Here is a 25,918-nt window from a genome sequence, read left to right on the forward strand (position 1 = left end):
TAGTGCTGATGTACAAAGCACAAACAGCCAAAATGAAAACCCCATTGAACTTTACTGTTATATAAGTGTTCCCATAATTGCAGGTAAATAAATTTTGTAAGAACCCTACTGAACTTAATCTTAGTGAAATTGTTCCCATAATTTTAAGTAGTGTAAATTTGCTGTAGTCTTCTATTTCTGAATACTAATCATTTAAGACTCCTATTGGTCAAAAAGTTGATAGATTGTCTTTTTACTCTTTTTTAAATGCCATTACCTTGTGAAAATTTTAAAACAAACAAAGTGGATATCAATATCAATATCACTATCACTGTATGAGCCAAGAGTATAGTCATATTAAAGATGGGACAATCACCAGTCACATTTATTTGAATGTGTAATGTGTTTTGAAGTCAACTGCTGTTGACTATCTCCATCTGGCACCAAACTGCTGCCGTCCATAAGTGCCATAGAACAAAGAGTCTCATTTGTGTAATATTTATTTTTTCATATTTTGTAGTCTGTATTCTCATCTTGAACTTTTCATGACCGACATAACAAAGTTCATCTACACCTCAACATTACCTTTTAATTAACGTACTAATATTGTTACAAATAGGTCATATGTACAAAATAATACCTCAACCATAAATTAAAGTAGTGAGATGAAACATTCAGAACCCCAAATTGTCCTATAAGTTGGTTATTTTATAGGACAAACATTTATGTTTAAATTTTCTGAACTTTTCACTTGATATGGACATGTATTTGACACATTTTGAAGGTAATAAATAGGAATATTAAGATATGTAAAATATGATGTTACCTCTACATTATACAGGAATAAAATTCTTACATGAATTCATTTCTCAGTTTAATTTGTTAAATCCTTAACTATCTTCCAATTGCTCTATGCACCATTTCTTGAAGAACACTGACAGTTTTTACTGAGATATTAGGCATTCTCAAATTAATACCTGCTTTAAAACCTGCTGAATCAACTCAATTTTTAACTTATTATACATTTTGTAACCATATACACACAGATATATCACAAAACATACAGAGTAAATCAGTCATATTAGTTTTTATCCTTTTTACATTCATGCTTTAATTATACAACATTATTTTTAAGAAATTACTGTTGTAGAAAACTAAAGGTATTCGTCTAGTAACAGTATATAGAATAAAACATTTTTCAGACCTATAACACTTATTAAACTGTAATAAAGCTTAATCTTACAAGTTTTTATACTACTATTTTCAGAGTGGTAGTACTATTTAAACTGTGAAGATCATGTGGAAAGAAAAGAATGTTTTTATTTGACATCTGCAGACCGGTCAATGGTGATAATACCCCACTTTAGAACGATGATAACAGTAATCCTCTAAGTGTCTTAGTTTTTGTTGAAGATTGTAAAAATTGTGGGACTTCAAAATGACAAATGAGTTTGACAATCTACTGGAGGATCGGCACAGCCAGGTTGAGACATTTGCCTAAATGGACTTTTTAAGCTGAAGTTTTGTCATTACACTACTGTAACATAAACTTTTGAACTTGAAAACATTACACAGTTAACTTATAACCCTGGAAATACTTTAAATTTTGTTGCACATTTCAAAGCTCCATAATGGAGCACCTGCAACAATCGCTGTTTATTCTTGTCTGCAACTAAAGTTTAAATTCTGGTTCCCAACACAGAGTACATGTATTGTACACCTCATAACCTAAATCTGGTAATGAATTATAATGTTTCCCATAATTCCGAAGTTAAATAATTTTAAGACATAGTTTAGAAATTGTATATCTACTTTAGCGGAAAGTTTGCCTCGATGGCAGGATTTAATAATGCCATTAAAGAAGACACATCTGTTAAAAATCTTACTCTAAAACAACTTTGTACTTAAGGAACAATGACAATTAGAAACAGTTTGAATTCTTCCTTTTATCTGTCCTGAAAAGTATTTGAAAAATATTGGCAAAGTTTTCCAAAAAGAAACAGCTTATACCATGTATTTCTTTATATGAACTGAGCTTTTGTAAATTTAAAAAAATTAAGAAGAAACATTTTTCATTATTTAACTGATGCAAAACAGTATACTCAGTCTAGGAACATACCTTGTGATATGAAAAACATAAGAAAGAATCAGTCAAATGCTTACTTGATGAAGTTGTAGTTGACCATAGGTTTGAAGACTGATAAAAGCATTTGAAATCAAAGTATTTAATTCAAATATGGACATCCATGTGTACTGCCAGAGAATTTTGCAGGGGGGGGGGCAAGATGTAATAAAGGGGAGTAGAAGGTTTTGAAGGATTAGCTTAAACATCTTTCATGTATAAGGCAATATTTAATTACATTGACTTATACATCAAATAACCAACCTGCTTTTATTATTTTATTATTTTTTTTCTCTCTTCTTACAGGGGTGAGGGGCATGCCCCCTTGATCCTATGTGGTGGCACTCATGTGGACATTATAATAAAACCGTTACAAATATGATTTCAAAACTTGGGATGAGTTATGGAAATATTTTAACTATTCTTTCATATCACAAGTTGGTGAACACAATACATTTATCTCACAGATGCATTTCAGCTATACTACATGAAGAGGTAGTAGAGAAAATGTACATTTCAAGGGAATGTTTGTTTATCCAGCTGACGTTTCCAACTCAATGGTTGGTAAGGTATTATCTTTAGATCATTACTCCCAAAAGAAAAACGTCAGGGAAGTAACAAGTTTAGTTGTTGAGCAAAATGTTTGCATAGTAAAATGACTTTCTGATATCTACAACTTTGCTCTGTTACAACAGCAACAGCAGAGAGATTTATTTCTAAATTATATTTCATAAGAACTGTCATAGGAGTGCTAAGAGACACTGCAATTTGGAGTATTGAAGACGAGGAAATGCAAAGAGTTTACATGAACAGTGTAGTTGAACAGTTTATCGCCTTAAAGAAACAGGATTAGAAGAATAGTAAAATGCATATTTATCTCTATGTAAGTATGCTATTAATTAAGTTGTGATAACATATTATACTGAATTAAGAGATAAATTGCATATAATAAACTAGGCCTTGGACAGAAAAAACTAAACTATGCAGATGTTTAAGTGTTATAAAATGTTAAACAGGCATTGTGCCATGAAAATCGATAATTTCTATACTCGTATGTTATTGGGAAGTTATGATTAATGTTATACTGTAGTACATTACATACCATTACAAGTCTTGGTTGTGGCAAACACTATTGTTTAATCATTTATTCCAGTTGCTGAAGTGAATATAAGCTTTCTGCACATCAGCTGACACCATGTCTAATACATTAGGCTACATACCTGTGGTGTCAGAGATGTCATACAGAACCAAAGACATTCTCTCAGGTTGAACTCCCTTTGTTCATCATCATATTTGTATTTGTCTCTGTTGTTCTGGTAACTGTAAGGACTGTAGCGGTCAAACGCCCACATCAGAAAACTAGAATCATATTTCAACCTGTATATGCAACCTTTACAAGTCTAACAGTAAAAGTTGTGGAATAGAAATAGCCTCATACAACCTCCTAAGCTTAAGAATATATTCTAATGAAAAGGATATCTCAACACTTCAATTTCCCCTTAACACTTTGATGTGAATGCACCAATTAATCTCACTTCATGGCATAAATGTGGATCTTCACTTGATTTATTTTATTTAAATCACATTAGTTAAATATGTCAACCAATAAGTTTGTATTAATAAAATAAGAAAATCTGCCACACTTAAAATGGTTTTTCAAAAGTCTAACTCAATGCATAAAAATACCAATAATAAGTGCATGTGAAGAAATAGCAATGATATCAATCTTGTAATAAATTATATCCAAACATAATAATATAATTAACCAGTACATCAGATGCAAAACCATCAGTTAAGAGGTGTAATGTGATCAGAATATTTGGTGACCTGGTATTTGAGAGGTCCAAAACCATCATCATGGATTGCAATATGTGAAAACTTCCACGTGAAGAAATAGCAATGATATCAATCTTGTAATAAATTATATCCAAACATAATACTATAATTAACCAGTACATCAGGTGTAAAACCATCAGTTAAGAGGTCTAATGTGATCAGAATATTTGGTGACCTGGTATTTGAGAGGTTCAAAACCATCATCATGGATTGCAATATGTGAAAACTTCCAAATTAATAAAGGAATACAAATAAATATAATTAAAAATTAACCATTTTTTCTCAGTGGGACATTTTGGTTATTTTCTCACTCTTTTATTAGAATTTCTCTAAATTTTAGTCACATAGCTAAAAGGCACATAATGTTAGTATGCACAATAAATCCATTACTTTTTTTAAACATGGATAGCACAATCACTTTCCAAGCGATCACGTTCTTCAACAATATCTTGTTCATTACCCTTAGGTCAATCAAAACGAACTTTTTTGTACGATGACAGTTTTTTATCGTCTTTCCAATTAGCAAATTGTTCAGAAGTTCAGCAACGTCCTTTCTTACTGCACTTATTGTGTGCACCAAAAGGATCCTACCCAATGGCAACCTTTAAACACTAGCCCATTTGAATGCCTTTTTTAGAAGATTATAGGATACCAAATCTTTTTAGAATCTGTAAAATTATAATCCTTAACTTAAATTTTTACATCCCCATTTTTTATAATTTTCTTTGTGATGAAAATTCTTTTCTTATCACTAATTTTAGGGAGGTTCTTCAGGCAGTTGTCAAGGCTTTTTATATCATAAAGTTCCCAATCAGCACCTAGGTTGTTCACTTCTCCAACCTTTGTGTATTGTTTATAGTAGTCAGTATTATAAATAATGATCAGTTTCTTACTTAAATACCCTTTAGCTAAACCTAAAACTCTATCAACCGGTAAAAAAGAATGGTCTCTAACTGGAAATATAAGAGAAATAAGTTTTACACTGCCTGACTTTAAAGCTAGAAATGTGCATAAGACATGCATTGTTCTTATTTTTCCCAATGCAACCATCACTGAATAAGTTTATTTTATTGATTCCTGAAAGGTCTAAGCTATTCAAACTATTTATTAAAGCTGGTGCTAGCTCAGTAAGTTCACGGTCTGCTTGGTTCTCTATCCAAACAAAAAAGTTGGGTTTTTTGTTTTAAGATCCTTTACACATACATTATATAAGCTTAATTGCCTAGAATAATAGACTTGTTGTATTGGAGTATGAGGTAATGACTGAACTTGCTTCATATCAAAACACAGTTTAGGTTCACCATCTTTTGTAGCTTTGCACAAATCTTTATAAAAAGAGAATCCTCAGCTTGTGAATCCAATTTTCTATAAAAAAATTCTTGTTTTTATGTGAGCCCTGCAGCTTTTATTTTATTGTATAAAAATGGCATTAATCTTGTTGTGTGAATTCACTGCCCAGAATAATATAATATTATTAACAGTATAAATATTTCTCCTGTTCATACCTAGTAAATGTAGGTCTTTACTTAAACAAATTTAAATTTTATCATGCAAAAACAGTTTGTAATCTCAAATACATATGCTACTAGAAATAATTAACTTTATCTGTAATTTAAGATAAATGCAAAAACGTAAATAAATGTATTGTTCAATTACAGTATGACACTAAATATATTATTGTTTAACTTCAAAAACTACAGAAATCTTATTTTTCTAATAATTTACTGTACAAAAACGATTACTATTTGTCTTATTCTACTAGGGCTGTTAAGAAAACTTATTTTAATATTGTCTAGCTGCATAAAAACAGGAATAGCACAGATTAATGTATAGCTGTGTCACCAGATCAAAAGGTTACTGAACTGTTTTTTTATATCCTAACTGTAAATTAAAAGTGATGCTACAATCAATGAATGCGAATTGCTCTAAATCCATGTAATACAGCTCTGAGTTGGCACCTAATGATTGCCAACTTTTTACTAAACTATTTAGAGTCATAAGAGTTAAGATTTAAAAATTTGAATATTTTGTAATTAGTTTAGTGAGAGTGTTAAAAGTAGGGGTTCATTCACAGGTATTCACAAGAATTTTATAACAAGAGCATTGGAGAACACGGTTTTTAAGCATGAAAGTGCCTTTGTGTAGAAGGTTATTATGTACAAACATAGCTGAGAGTTGTAGCTTTTCGTTGCACATTAGAAAACAAAAGTTATGTTTATATTCTGATCACACCTTTTATGATCACACTTTTGAATGTTTGATAAACAAATTCTTGTAAATAATTTAAAAAAATTAGAAATAATACACAATTCACTCTTTTTTATTTATCTCATTCTCTAAGTACATTACAAACTGTATTGTTTTCAGCTTTCTTTCAAATAAGACTGTACTTAGGACCTGGTGAAGAAATAAGCTCCCAAGATGCACAACCAAACATCACTCTCCAAGACTGTGAGGAACTTGAAGAGGGAAGTAGGAGATTTAGGTTTCTTCATAAGGATGGTAATACCAACGAGGTCGTAGTAAGGCACTGTGTAGTCAATCACATTTTCTCTCTCTGCCGTGACAAAAAGAGATGTCAGTCCAATCTCGGCTCTCTGAAATCCATTTTCAGTTTTACTTTCTTGTAATTCAGTGACACAAAATGAGCTAAACCAATAAAAGAATAGAGAAGTAGCCAAAGTTTTAAACATTCAGAAGTTGCCCCTGTCTAAAAAGTACAATATTGATGTTAAAACTGTATTTTCATCTTGCTCAATCACTTAACACAGAATTTGACCGTCACATATTGTAGAGCGATTAATATCTTATCTGTATAAAGCAATAACAAGCAGGCTTTATGAGGCAACTATAATGTTTCTAGGTGGAAGAAGATAATCACTAAATCTGCAGGATCTCTGTACAAGGTCATGTAGTCTATCCATCTATCCTGCTTGTGGGATTGAGATGAATTAAATGATCAGTATACCAAAGCTACTAGCAACCTTCCATTTATTTTGCTGACAATGTAAACAATGAATACAACATGATTGCGGGTTTATGTAAATTTAAATATTCTACTTGCAATTTAGAGATGTGTAAACCTCATATAGACTCTTATGAATTGATCTCACCTGTATTATGGTAATAATAATAATTTTTGTCGTTATAAACAATTTATAATATTAATGCAAACATAATTTCTAAGATATTGGTGTGAAATGTAATACCACCTTAGTTAATCATAAGCACATTCAATTACATTATTAACTCTATATACATTATATCAGATCATAAAAATTAGTCAGTAAATAATGTAGATATAAGCTTTCAACGGTTGTAATGCACGGTTAATAATGCTGTAAACATGTAAACAACAAAATTTTGCTGTTTATTACTATAGTTGAACGCTTACATCTACGAGTACATTATTTCTTGCTCGATTGGTATGTTAAAGGTAATACAATTTTTATTATTAGAATGAGCAACCTTTGGTATTCTTCAAAAATATCATAATCTTAATAGTGTTTACAGCATTAAGCTTTAACAAAATTCAACCATCCACAATCTTAAAACATGATATGATTATATAATATTATGTTTTCTCTTTATTAGAGACTGCAAGGAAAATAATTATATCAAATTTCAAAATATGTTCACTAGTTTCTAAAATTAAAAATTAAAACTAAAAAACACATACAGACAAAAAGACGGTAAATAAAAAGAGATAGACTATTGGTTGTATTTTGTTTTTAGCGAAACTCCATCACAGTCGAGTATTCACTGTTGTTAGAAGTGGACAAGTGGTTTAAGTGCGTTATACACAATTCATTAGTTTAGTTAGTAGTGAGGTTAGTGAATTTTGATACTTGTGGGGCGTTACAAATTATTTAATATTATCCTTGCTATTAAGGTTATATTACAAGTTTTAGTAGTTTTGTTTTGATTCATCATCTCAGTCGGTATAATGGCCGGATAAGTTTCCAAAGTGGCTCGAGGAAAAACTACGAGAAGCCAGGCTCGAGAAATTATATGGAGGGTTAGTGAGTTCATGGCAAATGAGTCGAAACTATCTAATGATGAACGAATCCCTATAAATAAATGTTTAGAAAGAACTGCCGCGGCTTGTGGTGTTTCAAAGACACTGATTAAGGAGATTCGCCATGAAAAAAAAATTATGGATTCTTCCACTGAAGGGGAATGTTTGTTCACTACCCCTAAAAATACAAAAGAAAAAAGAAAATAGTAGAACTAGACGACTTTGATAAATGTGTTGTTCGAAGAAGTTGTAAAATTTGAAGATGAATATTATGAAAAGGAACATTTAATTGATGACACACAACAGAGAGATTTATTATTAGTTTGAATTACTCATCTGACGGCAGCAACAGTGAACAGGATGCCAGCGAAGAATCGGAAACGGGTGGTGAGGATGGAAATAACTCGCCATTGGCAACTCTATTATAGGTCAGAACAGCTTTGTAAACAAAGTAAAATCTAGGGAAAATACTGTTCACCACGCCGATTTTAAAATAACGTATTCTACATTTATGTTGTACCTGACCTTTTCTATGAGCTCTCGCGTGATGCCATTCCACTGGCTCTGCTCTTCCATGGTGCCGAACTCATCAGGAGCTGTGTAGATCTTACTTACTCTAGAATAGTAACTGACCTTTTCTATAAGCTCTCGTATGATGCCATTCCACTGGCCCTGCTCGTCCATAGTACCGAACTCGTTGTCAGGAGCTATGTAGATTTCATACTCGAATCCAATCAGTTTCCTGATCTCCTCCAGCAAGTCCACACAGTAGCCTGAGAACTTCTCATTACCAGCAGAGTCCACTTCTCGTATCACAAATGGCTTTTGCTGTTCAATAAATACATTATTATTTAGAGTAAATTTAAAAAATCAATATATACTTGATTATGAATACTCAACTTGTGACACTAAATAAATGGATTTAAACAGTTTTCAAAACATTATTTTAATTAAAGCATATTATTAATATTATATTTAATCTATGTTTTGTTATGATATAGGTGGTTGGTTAACTCCTAACCTTCTGAATTAATATGAGCTAATTTAATTAGCTGTTTTTCATATAATTGCTGTTATTTAGAATAAAGTAATTTCAAGTCTAATTCAAACTCCTATTTACTTCATAGCTAAACTTATCAATTTATCAAACTAAAATGTCTTATTTTCAAACTGTTTTCATGCTTAAGTCCTATAAAATTAAGAAAATCAAATATGGTCTTAGCACAGCACAATATACATACTCATTGCTAATGTTTTCCAGTTCCAATCACAACAATAATAGATTCAAGATATGTTATTATCATTAAGCAATTTACATGCAATAGACCAAGTCAGAGCAGTAGTATTAAATTTAACAGTTTGCTCGAAAACAATAGTATATTTAAAAGCATGAATAATTAATTAATTAAAATTAAAAATTAATAAATAAACATAACTCATAAAAACTAAGTACAAACAGTAAATAACAAATTATTAAAAAATTAGGGTATCAGTATCACATGGTAAATATTTGTCAACAGAATAGAAAGCATTCATTTTCAACCATTTACTTCATACTAACTTAAATCTATTCATTTCTACACTGAAGGCTCTCTGAGGTAGTTTATTAAATAATCTTCATAATGACTTGATTAAGTAAATATTTATTCCTTGTATTGAGGGTATGAATACCTTGCCTAAATTTTAAATGTTACAGATTTGCCTTAACACTAACTAGACAACAATATACATACTAAGGAATATCATTATTTGAAGTTCTTTAAAAATGGTCAAACATGACTCTCTTTCTGATATATATTTAATTGCCCTTAAAGCTTTCTTTTGCCAAATAAAATTTCTATCTGCATGACTGCTTTTGCCCCAAAGTGTAATTCCATGTATGGATGATGTAGGAGATGGAAATTTAAAAAATGCATAGTAGGCTGTAATCAACATTGATAAGTTAACATATTTTTTAGTTTTCTTAACAAGTAGGTAACCCTAGATAACTTTTTGCACAGATTATTAATATGTAAGTCGTAGCCCTGCTATCTAGATTAATGCAAGTAATTTAACAGGCTTAATATTCTGAACTACTTCCCAATTCAGAGGGAAAGTGATTTTTTTAAGTTTTAGTATTATTTACTATCAATCCCTTTGATCTGAACCATTCCAGAGCCATATCCGTAGAATTATTTTATTCAATTATCAAATTTTTTTAAGTTTTGTCACAGTTTACAAGTGTCTTATCATCAGCGTATAATACAGTTGGACATGGCAAGTTAAATTATAAATTATTCACAGCAACTATAAAAAAGAAAGGTCCTAATACTGACCATTGTGGAACTTCTTTCTTTGTAACTTTAAAATCTGAATTTTCGTTATTTGTCACCATTTGTTTTCTCCCACTTAAATATAATTTTATTAAATTGATTTCTTTATTTTTAATTTCGTAGTTTTGCAGTTTATCAATGAATATACAACATACAATTGAATGCTTTTGTTTAGTCAATCAATGTAGCAGAGGAGATAAATCTATTTTCAAAGTTGTCTAATAACTTTTCTACAATATTTTGTACAGCCTTGATTGTGTTAAAACGTTTTATAAATCCAAATTGTTCTTTGCAAATGTACCAGTTTTCATAAAAATAATCATTTAGTTTCTCTTTAATGCACTCTTCAAATATTTTACTAAAAATATGAATAGAGAAATTGGTCTGTAACTTGAGAGGTTAAACTTGTTACCCTTTTTATACAATAGAACAATTTTTGTTATTTTTAAGCTTTGGGGAAAAATACATTCATCCAACATTCTGTTGAAAACTATAAGAAGTGGTTAAATAATTAGATCAGTAATTTTTGTATTATTTTGTTAGAAAATCCATATATATCCTCTCTCTTGATGTACTTAGTGTAGAAACACATTTTAATATACTGTATTTGGTCATTCTCTTCCAGGTAAAAGGTCTAATCTCTCTATTACAGTTCATTAAGTATTTGTTTAAATAACACACTACTTCATTATTTGACATTCCTTGAGTCAGTGTGTCAACAGAGCCTACAAAGTACTCATTAAAATCACTGGCTTTTATTTTAATATCAGAATATATTTTTTACTACTGGACTCAGACCTAATTATATTCCAAGCTGCCTTACATCTATTACTAGAATTTTTCATATAGTTCTCGTTAAAATTTCTTTTCTCTTCATCTACTCCTTTTTATATTCTTTATACATATTTCTTCATATATTTTCATTGGCCAAACCATTAAAATGTCATATCTAGCCAAATTAATGTCATATATATATATATATATATATATATATATATATATATATATATATATATATATATATATATATACAGGGTGTATATTATGTCTGGAAACACCCAAATATATCCTTTAATAATTTAAATATAAATTTGAAACCTCTTACAATCGTGATAGAGATTGGGCATCTACTTTTTGGAACAATGTTTTGTTATGTCACACCAACGGGGGACGTCCTGCCGAGGGTATCGTGAATATTCTTAATGGAAGCCTATACCTTGTGATACATAATTTTAAAGGTAATAGCTTACTGAATTGAATGCCACAAACCGCATCTCAAAGGAATTATTCTATCAGAAAATAGAGCATTTTTAGTATTGAAAATTTACTGATGTTCAACAATGTAATTTTAACATGGTTCTTGCCACAAAATGTGTTACACTAATTTTTTAGCATTTTTTTTAATGTTCAATTAAATAAAACAAAAATTTCATTTTAAGCTGGTTCTATTAGCACAAATTTGCCAGTTTTTATTACAGTACAATTATGGAAATACTTATGTTATTGATTTCTTATTACAAATAAAAAATAATGTATGCTGTTAGAAAAGTCTTACAACAAACGTTTTACCTGCATTTGGTGTCAAAGCAATTGTTCGAACTGTGTTCCTTCTACGGTTTGACAATGAGCCAATCTTGTGTAAAATGATTCGACAGAGTTGCCTAACATTTCTTCAGTTATCAAAGCAATCTCCTCTATAATCCTGTTTCTTAGGTCTTCCAAATTATGAGGCTTTCTTCTATAAACATTGGATTTTAAATGACCCCATAGGAAATAATCGATTGGTGACAAATCCGGAGATCTTGGAGGCCATTCGATTTCTCCTCTTCGGCCAATCCATTTATGAGGAAACCTTAAATCCAAATACTCTCTTACCTGTCTCCCATAATGGGGTGGAGCACCATCCTGCTGAAACCATACATTATCAAAGTATTCTCCTGATGCAATTTGAATAGTTGGGATTATTTCATTTTGGAGCATATTGTAGTAAAGTTCGGCATTTAAATTTCCATTGATGAAAAAGGGTCCAACAATTTTGTTACCTAAAATTCCACACCATACGTTCAGTTTTTGTGGTTGCTGTGAATGGGACTCAGTAATCCAATGTGGGTTTTCACTAGCCCAGTAACGGCAATTGTGCCTGTTAACATTGCCATTTAGGAAAAAAGTTGCCTCATCAGAAAATAGTATGTTGGTCAGAAAATCTCTATTGTCATCACATTTGCGCATCACAAGTTCACAAAACTCAACTCTTCTGTCGTAATCATCCTCACTTAACTGTTGGACTAAATGAACTTTAAATGGTTTGTATTTATTAATTTTCAAAATCTTACTCACAGACATAGGGTGCATATCATGTTGCTGTGCAGCTTTTCTGAGCGATGTATGTGGGTCTTCAATAAATGTTTGCAAAACATCTAGTGCATGTTCTTCATCTGTTGCAGATTGTATCCTACCCGACTTTGGCCGATTACGTACACTCCCTGTCATTTCAAAACGCTCAATAGTTTTTGATATTGTTGAAACACTTATGGGATTCCTTTCTGGGAAAGTGTCATTAAACAAATTACAAACTTCCCGATAAGATCTTTGACGATCGCCATATCCTCGCATCATCAACAGAGTAATTCGTTCTCTTTCAGACAATTCCATTAAAATGCCAAATAAAAACTGAACTACTGTAATTAGATAACTTGTTGACAGCAATGCTTCAGAGACACTGATTAACTCGACAGGAATGATATGACCTTTGTCCATTTGTAATTCCCAAGCTTAGACCTGTCTAGTGAAAGCTCCATGCTCAACAAACTGAAACCTGTAGACCAGATGATTAATAACACAATAATGTTTCTCATAGGCTAGTGACCTTTGTCTCTTTAAACCTTCCTGCTGACTGGAAAACACCAAGTACAGATTCATAAGTAATCAGAGAAAGTGACTCATAAGTTTTATTCATTGTAATAAAAACTGGTAAATTTGTACTAATGAAACCAGCTTAAAAATAAATTGTTTATTTTATTTTAATTGAACATTTAAAAAATGCTAAAAAATTAGTGTAACACATTTTGTGGCAAGAACCATGTTAAAATTACATTGTTGAACATCAGTAAATTTTCAATACTAAAAATGCTCTATTTTCTGATAGAATAATTCCTTTGAGATGCGGTTTGTGGCATTCAATTCAGTAAGCTATTACCTTTAAAATTATGTATCACAAGGTATAGGCTTCCATTAAGAATATTCACGATACCCTCGGCAGGACGTCCCCCGTTGGTGTGACATAACAAAACATTGTTCCAAAAAGTAGATGCCCAATCTCTATCACGATTGTAAGAGGTTTCAAATTTATATTTAAATTATTAAAGGATATATTTGGGTGTTTCCAGACATAATATACACCCTGTATATATATATATATATATATATATATATATATATATATATATATATATATATATATATATATATTGGCCAAAGTAATATGAACCACTTACTCACTTACTACCTTACTTACTTACTTGGTTCATTACTTTGTGTGAATCTTTCATACAGTATCATTACCAGGTCCCTACATTTTTTAACTCTGGTGTGAATCGTTTTCTTTTTGACCTTTTATGCTTTTAACTATTCAGTTCTTTTATTTTATAGTTTTCTTCCAAAGAGATTGTCAGTAAATAATAAAAGTACTCAAATGTTTGTTAAATATCTTGAAATGAAGTTAATGGTAACTAGTTTTATTGATATAACATTTCTCTTAAATTCATAATTGATTTCAGGCTTATATTTCTGACATGTATCAAAGACATTGTCTGTTTACTTCTTATCCCCATTCACGGAAAGCAGCAAAGACACTAGCACGGTCTAAAAGGTTTTGTTCTATCACTTCGCATTCTACAATATTCTTGTCAAGATTGGTAATACTCGTAATATTATCTAGACATGCCTTTACTCTAGTCTCTGTCTGGTTTAAACAAAATAAATCAAACGAGCAAAGCATATTCGAAAAATGTTTGATTTTAGTTGAAAAGTTGTTAATATTTATATTAAAATCACATGTTAATATCTATTTAAAATTCCTAACTTATCATTTAAAAACACAAGACACTTCTCTAAGTGATAAAAAAATATTTACATTAGAATTAGTTGTACGATAAACAGTTACTATTACTATGTAAAAAACTATGAAATATCACAGCTGATGCTTTAAACACACAAACAAATTTGTTCTGATGTATAGGCTCTAGAGCATGTTTTGCTGCCAGATGGTGTTGCAATAATTACAGGTAGACTTTTCTGTTGCACTAAATGTAATTTATTAATCTCAGACTTAATCTTATTATTGAGTTAACTGATTTCCCTTTCTAATAATATTCTATAGTGTCTTCTTTTTTTGAGAACAAGGGTTTCTAGTTGATTGGTGTGACTTTTAAGTTTTTAATTTCTTCATTTGCTTTAACTAGATCATCTAATAGTGCTTCAATTATTGCCTGTTGGTTTTCCAATTCCTGAGTTAACTATTTACATACTCGCCTTTCATCTTCCTCATTGCCATTATTAAATTCAATTTCAGTGCAGCTTTTATAAGTCCACTTCATTTTAAATTGTTTGATTTCTTCATAATCTTCATCATTCAAAGAAGTACATTTTTTTAAATGATACCACTTTGAACAACTACCCTTACAAAACACAGCTTTTCTGCATTGGCCTACATTTTTATGGCATTTTCCACATGAATATTTAATTGTTTTTTAGGTCATATTTTGATTAAAATAACACAGTAATTAAAATAAATGTAAAATATTAATATATTAAGTATGAAATAAATATATTAAATCAAGTGTATCAAATTAAATAATATTTTCAACAAGCAAAAAGTTGATGACAACTCTATTGAATTTGAACCACTAACTGTCAGATCCAATGAGTAGAATACTTCAACCACTGAGTTATCAGGAGCTGTAGATAAGAGTGGTGGTCACTAACTCTGTCAAATAATTATATTATATATATATTTATATATATATATATATATATGAGGTCCAATCAAAAAGTATCCTACCTTTTGGTGCAACGTAAAACTGAAGTTACCTGAAAAAAGCTGGCGTTAATTTTCTTCAAAATAAGCACCCTGAGAAGCAACACAACGATTCCAGCGACGTTTCCACTTCTGGAAGCAGTCTTGAAAATCACTTTTCGGCATCGCCATGAGATCAGCCGTCGTTTTTTTCATAATTGCTTCTCGACTTTCAAATCTGGTGCCTTTCAATGGTTTTTTGAGGTGGGGGAAGAGCCAAAAATCGCATGGAGCCATATCTGGAGAGTACGGAGGCTGAGGAACTTGCGGAGTGCCGTGTTTCGCCAACAAAGTTTGAATGAGCTGGGAAGAATGAGCTGGCGCATTGTCGTGGTGTAGCCGCCAATTTTGAGACGCCCACAAGTCAGGTCTTTTGCGGCGAATCGCATCTCGGAGACGACGTTGGACACTTAAATAGTACTGTGCATTCACAGTTTGACCCTCAGGGGCATATTCATGGTGCACAACTCCACGGTGGTCGAAAAAAACAGTAAGCATCACTTTGACATTGCTTCGAACTTGCCTTGCTTTTTTTGGCCGAGGATCCTGGGGAGACTGCCATTGTGATGACTGAAATTTGGTCTCAGGGTCATATCCATAGACCCAACTTTCGTCTCCAGTTATTATCGATGTCAAAAAATCCGCATCATCCTCACAACATTGCAGCATGTCCTCGGCAACATCCAATCGCCGTTGCTTCTGCTCGTCTGTCAGCAATTTTGGCACAAATTTTGCGGCTACCCGGCGCAATCCCAAGTCATCCGTTAAAATTGCTTCAGCTGATCCGAAACTGACATCTAACTCAGTACTTACTTCCTCCACAGTCATTCGACGATTTTCACAGATCAAAACTTTTGCTTTCTCGATGATTTCCGGAGTTCGACTTGTTTTTGGTCTGCCCGAACGCGCGTCACTTTCTGCCGAGGTTCGACCACTTTTGAAAGGGTTATACCACTCTTTAATCTGCGTAACACTCATTGCCTCATTTTCGAATGCTAGCTGAATTTTCCGAACGGTCTCACTTTGTTTTTCTCCGAGTTTCACGCAAAATTTAATGCAATAACGTTGTTCCACTTTTTCCGTCATCTTCACAGTTAGAGAAAACCTATACGCGCACTTGACTTATCAGTACATACTGACCCGTCTCCGGCGAACCAGTCGGGGGATCAAGATAAGACTTTGTACCTTTCCTTATCATAGTAGGAACTATTGTCGCAACAAATCTTATCTCATTATTGGCAGCAGAAGCCTCGATACACGACGAGGTCGGATACTTTTTGATTGGACCTCGTATATATATATATATATATATATATATATATATATATATATATATATATATATATAGAGAGAGAGAGAGAGAGAGAGAGAGAGAGAGAGAGAGAGAGAGAGAGACGTGCTGGGACCGAAGCCCCTCGTTCCCACCTCCACCCCTGACACAAGTCTGTGACTTATTTGCCAGGCCTCTTGCCTTCTCCTCTTCTTTCTTCTCTTCGGGCTTCGGCCACTTAATCCTCTTCTCGACACTCTTGCTTGTGTCTAGCCTAACAGCACGTCTCCCCTCATCTCACCGCCCCTGTGCGATGTGAATCATCGGGATATTAATTTATCTCTTCTAAGCTTTCAAACTCTGTTTCCCTCTCTTTTTATCCCAATCCTTCTTGTCGTGGTTCTGAGCTGTTTAATTGTCTCTTCATCGAAGTCAAAGTTGCCTCTTCTCCATTCTAGATGCTTCGATGTCATCACCTGCCTGAGGTCTCTTCTTTCCTCCTCAAACAGTTCACACTCCATGAGCACATGGTTTGCGGTCTCTAGCTCTCCGCACTCACACCTCTCCTCCTCCACCAGGTTAAACCTCTTGAGGTTCGCCTTGAAATTTCCATGACCAGTGACGAACTGTGTCAAGTAATGGTCCATGTCCCACTTCTGCTGCAGTCTCCTTCTGATGTCCGGCATGTATTCGAAGGTTTCCCTACCTTTTTCGGTATTCTGCCAACGCCTCTGCCATTCTTCCAAAGTCTCTTCTCGTCTCGCTGCATTGCTCTCAGCGGCGTCCCTTCCTTCTTCCTTATCCTCCCACCTCTTCACCTTCTCTTCTATTTGCAGGTCAATCGGGAGAGAGAGAGAGAGAGAGAGAGAGAGAGAGAGAGAGAGACAATTTGACAATTTCTTTATTTAACCTGCCCTGGCTTAGACCAAAGGTCCACTCTTCCGCCAGGACAGGCCCCAAACATTTTACAATTTTATCATTCATTATTACAGTTGTTGTGGAAAAACATGTCTCACTTATACACAAGCATTTTTACATTCCATTGTATACATGTCTGTACATTACATGCTTGTAACAAGGTTATTCCTGCAATACACAGTGATATTATAAATTCTAAATATTAAATAATAAATATATATATATATCTATTTTTATTTTATTTTATTTTTTAGCATTGCACACTCAACAATACATATTAGAGATAAAGTGCAAGTATTACATGCAATAAATATAACTATTCCTCTCAAACTAACCTAGACACCGCAAACACTTTAATAAATCACATGCATTTAAACATGCATAATAAAGAGTTTAATAAATATTCATTATAATGTATACAAAACAAAAATAAAAACAACACAGAACAATTATTTACATGCAGAGTTTAATAAATATTCATTATAATTTATACACAACGAAAAGAAAACAACACAGAACAATTATTTACATGGTAATCTAAATTTAATTTAATTAATCACATATATTATGTTTACAGCAGTGATGTAGTAATTACTCATATCTAGCCAACAAATGATTATTTAGCCTTTTTTTAAACAAAGAAATACTAGGAGCATATTTAATACTGTCATCCAAGTTGTTTAATAATCTTATACTCCTTACATGATAAGATTTATTATATGTTACAGTTCTATGAATTGGAAACTGTAAAGTAATGTTACCAAATCTTGTTTCCCTACCATGCACACGGTTCATCATTATATATTGATGGAATAAATAGTCTGGTTTCTCAAACATCAAAATTTTATACATCTGTAATAGAACACTGTACTCAATTCTTTCATTGATCTTTAGCCAATATAGCTCTTTAAAATAAGCAGTAATATGCGCATCTATTGGTAAATTGAAAATATAACGAATACATGCATTTTGTGCTCTTTGTAGCCTTTGCAGTTGTTCATTGTTTATATCACAAAATACGGCATTGGAATAGTAAAAATATGGAAAAATAAGGGTAGATACAAGCGTTTTTTTTATATGTACATTTGGATTGAAACAGAGCCTCTTAAGCCTATACAAACTTTGGTATACTCTCTTATGAATATAATTAACTTGTTCCGACCATGACAGCGTATTACACACTCTAACACCTAGGTTAACAACAGTATGCTCATAATTAATTGCAAACCCATTTATTGTTACATGCAAAATCTCATTTAAGTTAACATTAGATAAAAGACGAGGTGTTCCTAATATTATCGGTTTGCATTTAGCTGCATTCAGGCTTAGCCCATGGTCAGTGCACCACTTATACAACATTGTAATATCAGCGTTTAGGCGGTCAACAGCAATATTAATTTCATCCAACTGACAGTGTGTGTACATTTGCATGTCATCAGCATATAACATTGTCTTACAAAAAGTAATAGGTTCATCTATTCTATTTATGTACAAACTAAATAACAATGCCGACATTGTTGACCCCTGAGGCACCCCTACAGGGTTGCACCTCCATTCAGACAGTACACCACTTTGAGTTTTAACTCTTTGAACTCTATTTACTAAATAAGAGCAAAACCACTTAATAACTATGTCATCAAAATTATATGATTCGAGTACAGACAATAGTAGCCTATGGTTGACACACTCAAAAGCTCGACTAAAGTCCAAGAGCATTAATATTGTTAACTTCCTCTGATCCATGGCTCGTCTGATATCATCTGTTACTCTTATCAGGGCAGTTTGAGTGCTGTATACAGGGCGATAACCAGACTGGTATTTGAACAGGATATTATTTACATTAACATATTCGCTGACCTGTTTATATGCAAGCTTATCAAGAATTTTCCCTAGGACACACAGAATATTTATAGACCTGTAGTGTTTGCATTCTAAAGGATTATCAATCTTTGGTAATGGCAGAATTAATGCTCTCTTCCACTGACTAGGATAAACACTATTATTAAGTGAATAGTTAAAAATGTAACATAAAACATATTTTATTTCATCATACACTAATTTGATGAATTTTAATGGTATGCCATCATTTCCCACTGCATTAGAGGAAATGTTTTTAATCTCACTATGAATTAATTCTACAGTAATATTAGTAAACTTAAAATTATTATGAGTATCTCCTAGTTCTCTCTTACTCTTGTAATATTCAATCAGGTTATTGTCTATACCATTATTAACACCACAAAAATAGTTATTAAGGTCATTGATGTTAACAATAGGGTCTGAAATATGTTTCTTTTCCTTACCAGCACCCTGACTATTTAAAATCTTCCATATGTCTTTGCTCGACTTTTGTTCCTCTAGTAACAAACGAAAATGACGATTCCTCGCATCTCTCTGTAATCTCTTAATTCTATTTCTCAACTGTCTGTACTCTTCCCAGTCCCCCACATTTTTTGTTCTAACATAACGCTTATATTTAGAGTCTCTATGTGTCATCAACCCTTTCAGTACTTCATCTATCCAAGGACAAGGTTTTCTTTTCTTACGAATAACTCGTTCAGGTACAAATGCATTAAATAATTCTAACAATCTCTCCTCAACCACATTTACCATTTCATCAATATTATTACTACTATACACATTGCCCCAATCCGTATTTAAACATTCATTTTTTAAATTAATGATATTCACATGCTTAAAATCTCTTATAACTAATCTGTTCTTATTTACATTTAACTTAATTCTTAAATTTAATTCTACGTAAATCAATTCATGGTAAGAAATCCCTGAAACAGCCAACTGACCATGCTTTTTTACCTTATTTACATCATTCACTATAATTAAGTCCAACAGCGTATCGCTATTAGGTAAATGGTAGGTTGCATTCAGTGGTAAGATATTTAAATTAAGAGCATCAACATGATTCAATAATGCAGTTCTATCAGCAAAAACTCTATTAGAGCTGAGATCAGTATTAAAATCACCTAACATTAATAAATTATCATGTGTGGGCATTAAATTAGCTATAATATCAAACAGCTCGGTTATTCCAGACGCTTTTGGGGGGCGATATACTGCACATAACAACAATTTCCAGACACACGTAACTTCTAACACAATATACTCTACTTTCTTACTATATCTAGAGTCGGATGAGGCTATTATTCTATAACTTAGATTACTTCTAAGGTACACAGCTATGCCACCTCCTTCTTTTCCTTCTCTGTCATGCCTTATCATATTATACCCATCGATCATATAAGGCGCTGATTGCATAACTGGATCTAAAAATGTTTCTGTAGCTACTATAATATCAAACATGTTATCGCTGAATAACTGAAGGAAAGATTCTCTGTGTGCTCTCAAACTTTCAACATTGATATGTGCAGTTTTTAACGTTTTTTTAGACGTACGAAAATAACTTTTAAGTTCATTTAAAGAATTCATGCTATCATTCAAAATTTCATCACTTGTTTCCATCATCAGTGAAGAAAAAAACTATACCATAAATAATGTACGCTTCATATAAATAAACACAGAACAAAAACAATAAATAACAAGTATACAAATAGTGTGACGTTTGAGAGGTATAACACATAAACAGCATTTCCGAGTGCAACCTAAAACTAAACATACAAATAGACAGTGTACAGCAGGACGAATAAAGTCAAATGAGTCTTTGAAGGTCAGCTTCACAGTTGATGATTACATAACGCTCCCCTTGATTCTTCCGCATAAAAATTCGCCCATTCTTCACCCACAGGAAAGTGTAATGTTTATCTGCCTTCACTTGACGCGCCGCATTCAGCAACAGTCTCTTCGCCTTTGTAAGACTCTCGTTCACGTACACCGGTGTGGACTCGCCTGCCATGTAACCCAGGTCCCGGGAACTAACGTTTCTCTTCTGTCGTCTCTTCTCTAGAAAAGCCTCCATATCCAGCTTACGGACAAATTTCACCACGATTGCCCCCGAGCGTCCTGACACAGCCCCGAAACGATAACAGTTGTCTATCATGTCTCTATTGAAATCGAAACCAATCACCTGTGAAATCTTGCTAAAAATATCAAATAAATTTTCTTTTGCATTAAATGGTACGCCATAGATCTCGACAACATTTTCCCTGGTAGCCTGTTCCAATGTGTCTACCTTAACAGTTAAATCAGCGTTGGATTTACGTAAATTAATATTTTCTTGTCGTAAATCTTCGATATCTGCAGCCGTTTTTAATACTGCTTTGCTCAGTTCCTCCATCTTCTTACCGTTTTCGACTATCCACTCGCCATACGTGTTCAAAGAATTAGTGATCTCCAAATTGGATTGTCTTATTTCGCTTCTTAAGTTTAAAATTTCAGTAAACAGCTGTTTCAATGATATCTCGCCCGTAGGGTCAATGACCGGTACCGATATCTCACGTGACTGCCCCGTTACGCAATCCCCAACACTTGCCGCTATCTTATCTGATAGTACAGATAACGAACTTGCACTGGAACTGCCGACGTCCTTGTCCTTACATGCAAGACAGGCCCATTGATATTGTAATCTAGAATAATTGTCCTTATTTATATCTGCACACTTAAAATGGTAATTGCCGTCACATTTATGGCAAACAGCTCTATGGGCGTTGTACGAAAAACCTTTCAGGCACTTTAAACACGCAATTTTCATGGAACTACTTTTATTAGAGTCTGAATCAGAATCATTATTACTTTTAGGCTTTAACTTATCACTGGACAACTTTATAGGGGTATTATCCCCTCTAGTAACTTTTAAGCCGTTACACGGATCACACTTCCAAATAGAATTACTTGTAAGAATAAATTTACAATCGTCCACGGTCATGTTCAGTATACAAGCAAAGTGAAACAGATTACTACACCCAGAGCAAGTAAGAAAATTGCTGTGTGACAGCTCAATAGATTTCGAGCAATGTTTACAGTTCATTATGAACAGCAATTAATTTAACACTTAGCCTTAGTAACTAAAGTCCAAAATAATCGTGAAAGAATAAATAAATAATGAAATCGAGATGCTGTAAATATAGGTTAGGTTACCAGGTCAGCAGCGAAACACTATAGATGCACACTTCACGGCAGACACGCCACAACTGAGAGAGAGAGTGAGAGAGAGAGAGAGAGAGAGAGAGAGAGAGAGAGAGAGAGAGAGAGAGAGAGAGAGAGAGAGAGAGAGAGAGAGAGAGAGAGAGAGAGAGAGAGAGAGAGAGAGAGAGGAGAGAGAGAGAGAGAGAGAGAGAGAGAGAGAGGAGAGAGAGAGAGAGAGAGAGAGAGAGAGAGAGAGAGAGAGAGAGAGAGAGAGAGAGAGAGAGAGAGGAGAGAGAGAGAGAGAGAGAGAGAGAGAGAGAGAGAGAGAGAGAGAGAGAGAGGAGAGAGAGAGAGAGAGAGAGAGGAGAGAGAGAGAAGAGAGAGAGAGAGAGGAGAGGAGAGAGAGAGAGAGAGAGAGAGAGAGAGAGAGAGAGAGAGAGAGAGAGAGAGAGAGAGAGAGAGGAGAGAGAGAGAGAGGAGAGAGAGAGAGAGAGAGAGAGAGAGAGAGAGAGAGAGAGAGAGAGAGAGAGAAGAGAGAGAGAGAGAGAGAGAGAGAGGAGAGAGAGAGAGAGAGAGGAGAGAGAGAGAGAGAGAGAGAGAGAGAGAGAGAGAGAGGAGAGAGAGGAGAGAGAGAGAGAGGAGAGAGAGAGAGAGAGAGAGAGAGAGAGAGAGAGGAGAGGAGAGAGAGAGAGAGAGAGAGAGAGAGAGAGAGAGAGAGAGAGAGAGAGAGAGAGAGAGAGAGAGAGAGAGAGAGAGAGAGAGAGAGAGAGAGAGAGAGAGAGAGGAGAGAGAGAGAGAGAGAGAGGAGAGAGAGAGAGAGAGAGAGAGAGAGAGAGAGGAGAGGAGAGAGAGAGAGAGAGAGAGAGAGAGAGAGAGAGAGAGAGAGAGAGGAGAGAGAGAGAGAGAGAGAGAGAGAGAGAGAGAGAGAGAGAGAGAGAGAGAGAGAGAGAGAGAGAGAGAGAGAGAGAGAGAGAGAGAGAGAGAGAGAGAGAGAGAGAGAGAGAGAGAGAGAGAGAGAGAGAGAGAGAGAGAGAGAGAGAGAGAGAGAGAGAGAGAGAGAGAGAGAGAGAGAGAGAGAGAGAGAGAGAGAGAGAGAGAGAGAGAGAGAGAGAGAGAGAGAGAGAGAGGAGAGAGAGAGAGAGAGAGAGAGAGAGAGAGGAGGAGAGAGAGAGAGAGAGAGAGAGAGAGAGAGAGAGAGAGAGAGAGAGAGAGAGGAGAGAGAGAGAGAGAGAGAGAGAGAGAGAGAGAGAGAGAGAGGAGAGAGAGAGAGAGAGAGAGAGAGAGAGAGAGAGAGGAGAGAGAGAGAGAGAGAGAGAGAGAGAGAGAGAGAGAGAGAGAGCATTATTTATATATTTCTTTAGATACAATTGAAGTTAATTTAATTTTAGTTATTTGATCACTTCATAAAGTTAATAATTGATAGGTTAGAAAAACATGTGCAATTGAAAAGAAAGTATTTAAATGTAAAAGTCCCTTGTTACAAATAAAGTTTATATTCTTACCAACCTAGTATTGTTTCATAAAAATACTAACACCAGATTTTGCACTTAACAATCCATAAAACTCTCAAAATTACACTGTATGAGTGCAGCTGCAAATTACACAACATAATACAGTATATGAGCAGAAAGCAAGTAAAGACACTTTTTTACTTAAGGTAGTATAATACTAATTTTTTATGAGATTGTTATAAACTTTGTCACAATATACATCACACAAAATACTGACCAAAACCGTGACTACTCTGAAAACTTGGACAGCTGAGAAGTTTGTAAGAGCTAAGGAATCATCCACTGTGAGTGGTCGATTCAAGCCAGCCTTCCATACTCCGACAGATCTGGATGAGGTGACTTGACTGTTCAGAATCAGGACTTTCTCCAGTTTCATAGTAAACTCCATGAAGCTATTGCCATTGCTTTCCAAATTCAATGGACCAACTGATGTGGGCTCTTGGATCTAGTTTAAAAAAGGTGTTCATGCAACAGGATTATACACAATGATAAATATTGTATAATATGGAAATCATACCATGTGTGCAAAAAAGTTCTGTAACTCCCCTAATTTTTTTTTATTTTTGAAAATAAGTAAGCTTTAGCACATCTATGTAGTAAAAGATGAAAGACATGCTCAGACATACTTTTTGGCGTAGTTTAGAGTATCAGCCCCCGTCATAAAAGTGTTTAAGGTCCAGTGGGTACCTAAAAACTTTAAATTGTAACCTCTACCTTGCGACCCCTAATTTTAAAGGTATTTAAAAGACAAAACCAATAGTATGCTTAATATATTTTACAGTGATCCTAGAAATATGGTAGCCTAATATGTGTGGAAAAATTTTAGTTAAACAAACTACTGCAAATTGTTATTCTTATCAGATTATGGGATATCGTACTATGTTAGGTTAAACTAGATTTTTTAAATCAAATCTGTTAAAAAATGTTTAAATCTAAGGAACATAGAGCATGAATGTAATCTCATTTTTTATTCTAATGTCTAATGTAATTTAGAAGCACAGTAATTTACTGCAAACATACTAAAAAACTCAATGCAATATCATTCAAAGACTCATAACTCAATGTCAATATCATTCATTCAATAACTCATTGTACAGACATTAAATATAAAAGTAAAGAAAGACAAACACCAGTTAGCTATCAAGCATCAGTCATTACAAAAAGCAAACATTGCTGGGTCAAGAACGTGAGGTCTGCCAATTGCAGACTGATTCAATTCCAATACATTTACAATATACACATTATTCATCGTCTGGACTGAAGTTTTGTTAAAATGCAAAAAACCACTATGGTTCGGGGTCACTTTTATGATATAACACCCAAAACTCATTAGTTTATCTTTTAGCCTAAAATATAAATTTAAAATACATCATTAGTTGAACCCAAAAGGCTTATATATTATGTGTATATACAATAGATGATCTTTAACTCTCCAACTTTTGTATTTTACTTAACCTTTTGATTTGAAGGCTGTTTTGTAGAGAAGGCTTAAGGTAAATCTGATTATTATTAGAATCGGATTTCTTGTATCGCCTGATATACACATTAATTCTTTCAATAAACCACTATCAATGAAAACTTGGACAGTGATGGGATGGACTTAAGTATTGAAAATTGAATTAAGCAGTTTCCAATAAAGCCTGTGTCATCGTGAGGGCAGAATCACCCTGGGCTTTTTCAATGTTAAATAAAAAAAAACTAGCAGAAAAGAGTTTTTCAAATTATCATCAATATTGATGTGCAGGATGTTGTGAAATATAAAAAGGCAACTATTAGTATACTAGCTGTTACCCGCGGCTTCGCACGCAATCTTAGAGCCAAAGTCCTTATATTACTTA

General features: G+C 33.5%; 1 protein-coding gene across 1 annotated transcript in view; it reads right to left on the reverse strand.

Moving 5' to 3' along the window:
• LOC124371059 (ionotropic receptor 25a-like) overlaps positions 1-25,918 on the reverse strand; it is an 87,481-nt gene that overhangs the window by 21,148 nt on the left and 40,415 nt on the right. The window contains exons 9-12 of the mRNA XM_046829373.1: positions 24,298-24,525; positions 8,589-8,783; positions 6,335-6,534; positions 3,322-3,460 (exon numbers count right to left, since the gene is read on the reverse strand). Coding sequence (XP_046685329.1) covers positions 3,322-3,460; positions 6,335-6,534; positions 8,589-8,783; positions 24,298-24,525 — 762 coding nt within the window. The remainder of the gene's footprint in view (positions 1-3,321; positions 3,461-6,334; positions 6,535-8,588; positions 8,784-24,297; positions 24,526-25,918) is intronic.

This window comes from Homalodisca vitripennis, chromosome 1, assembly GCF_021130785.1.
Source record: "Homalodisca vitripennis isolate AUS2020 chromosome 1, UT_GWSS_2.1, whole genome shotgun sequence".
In the NCBI taxonomy this organism is placed as follows: Eukaryota; Metazoa; Arthropoda; class Insecta; order Hemiptera; family Cicadellidae; genus Homalodisca; species Homalodisca vitripennis.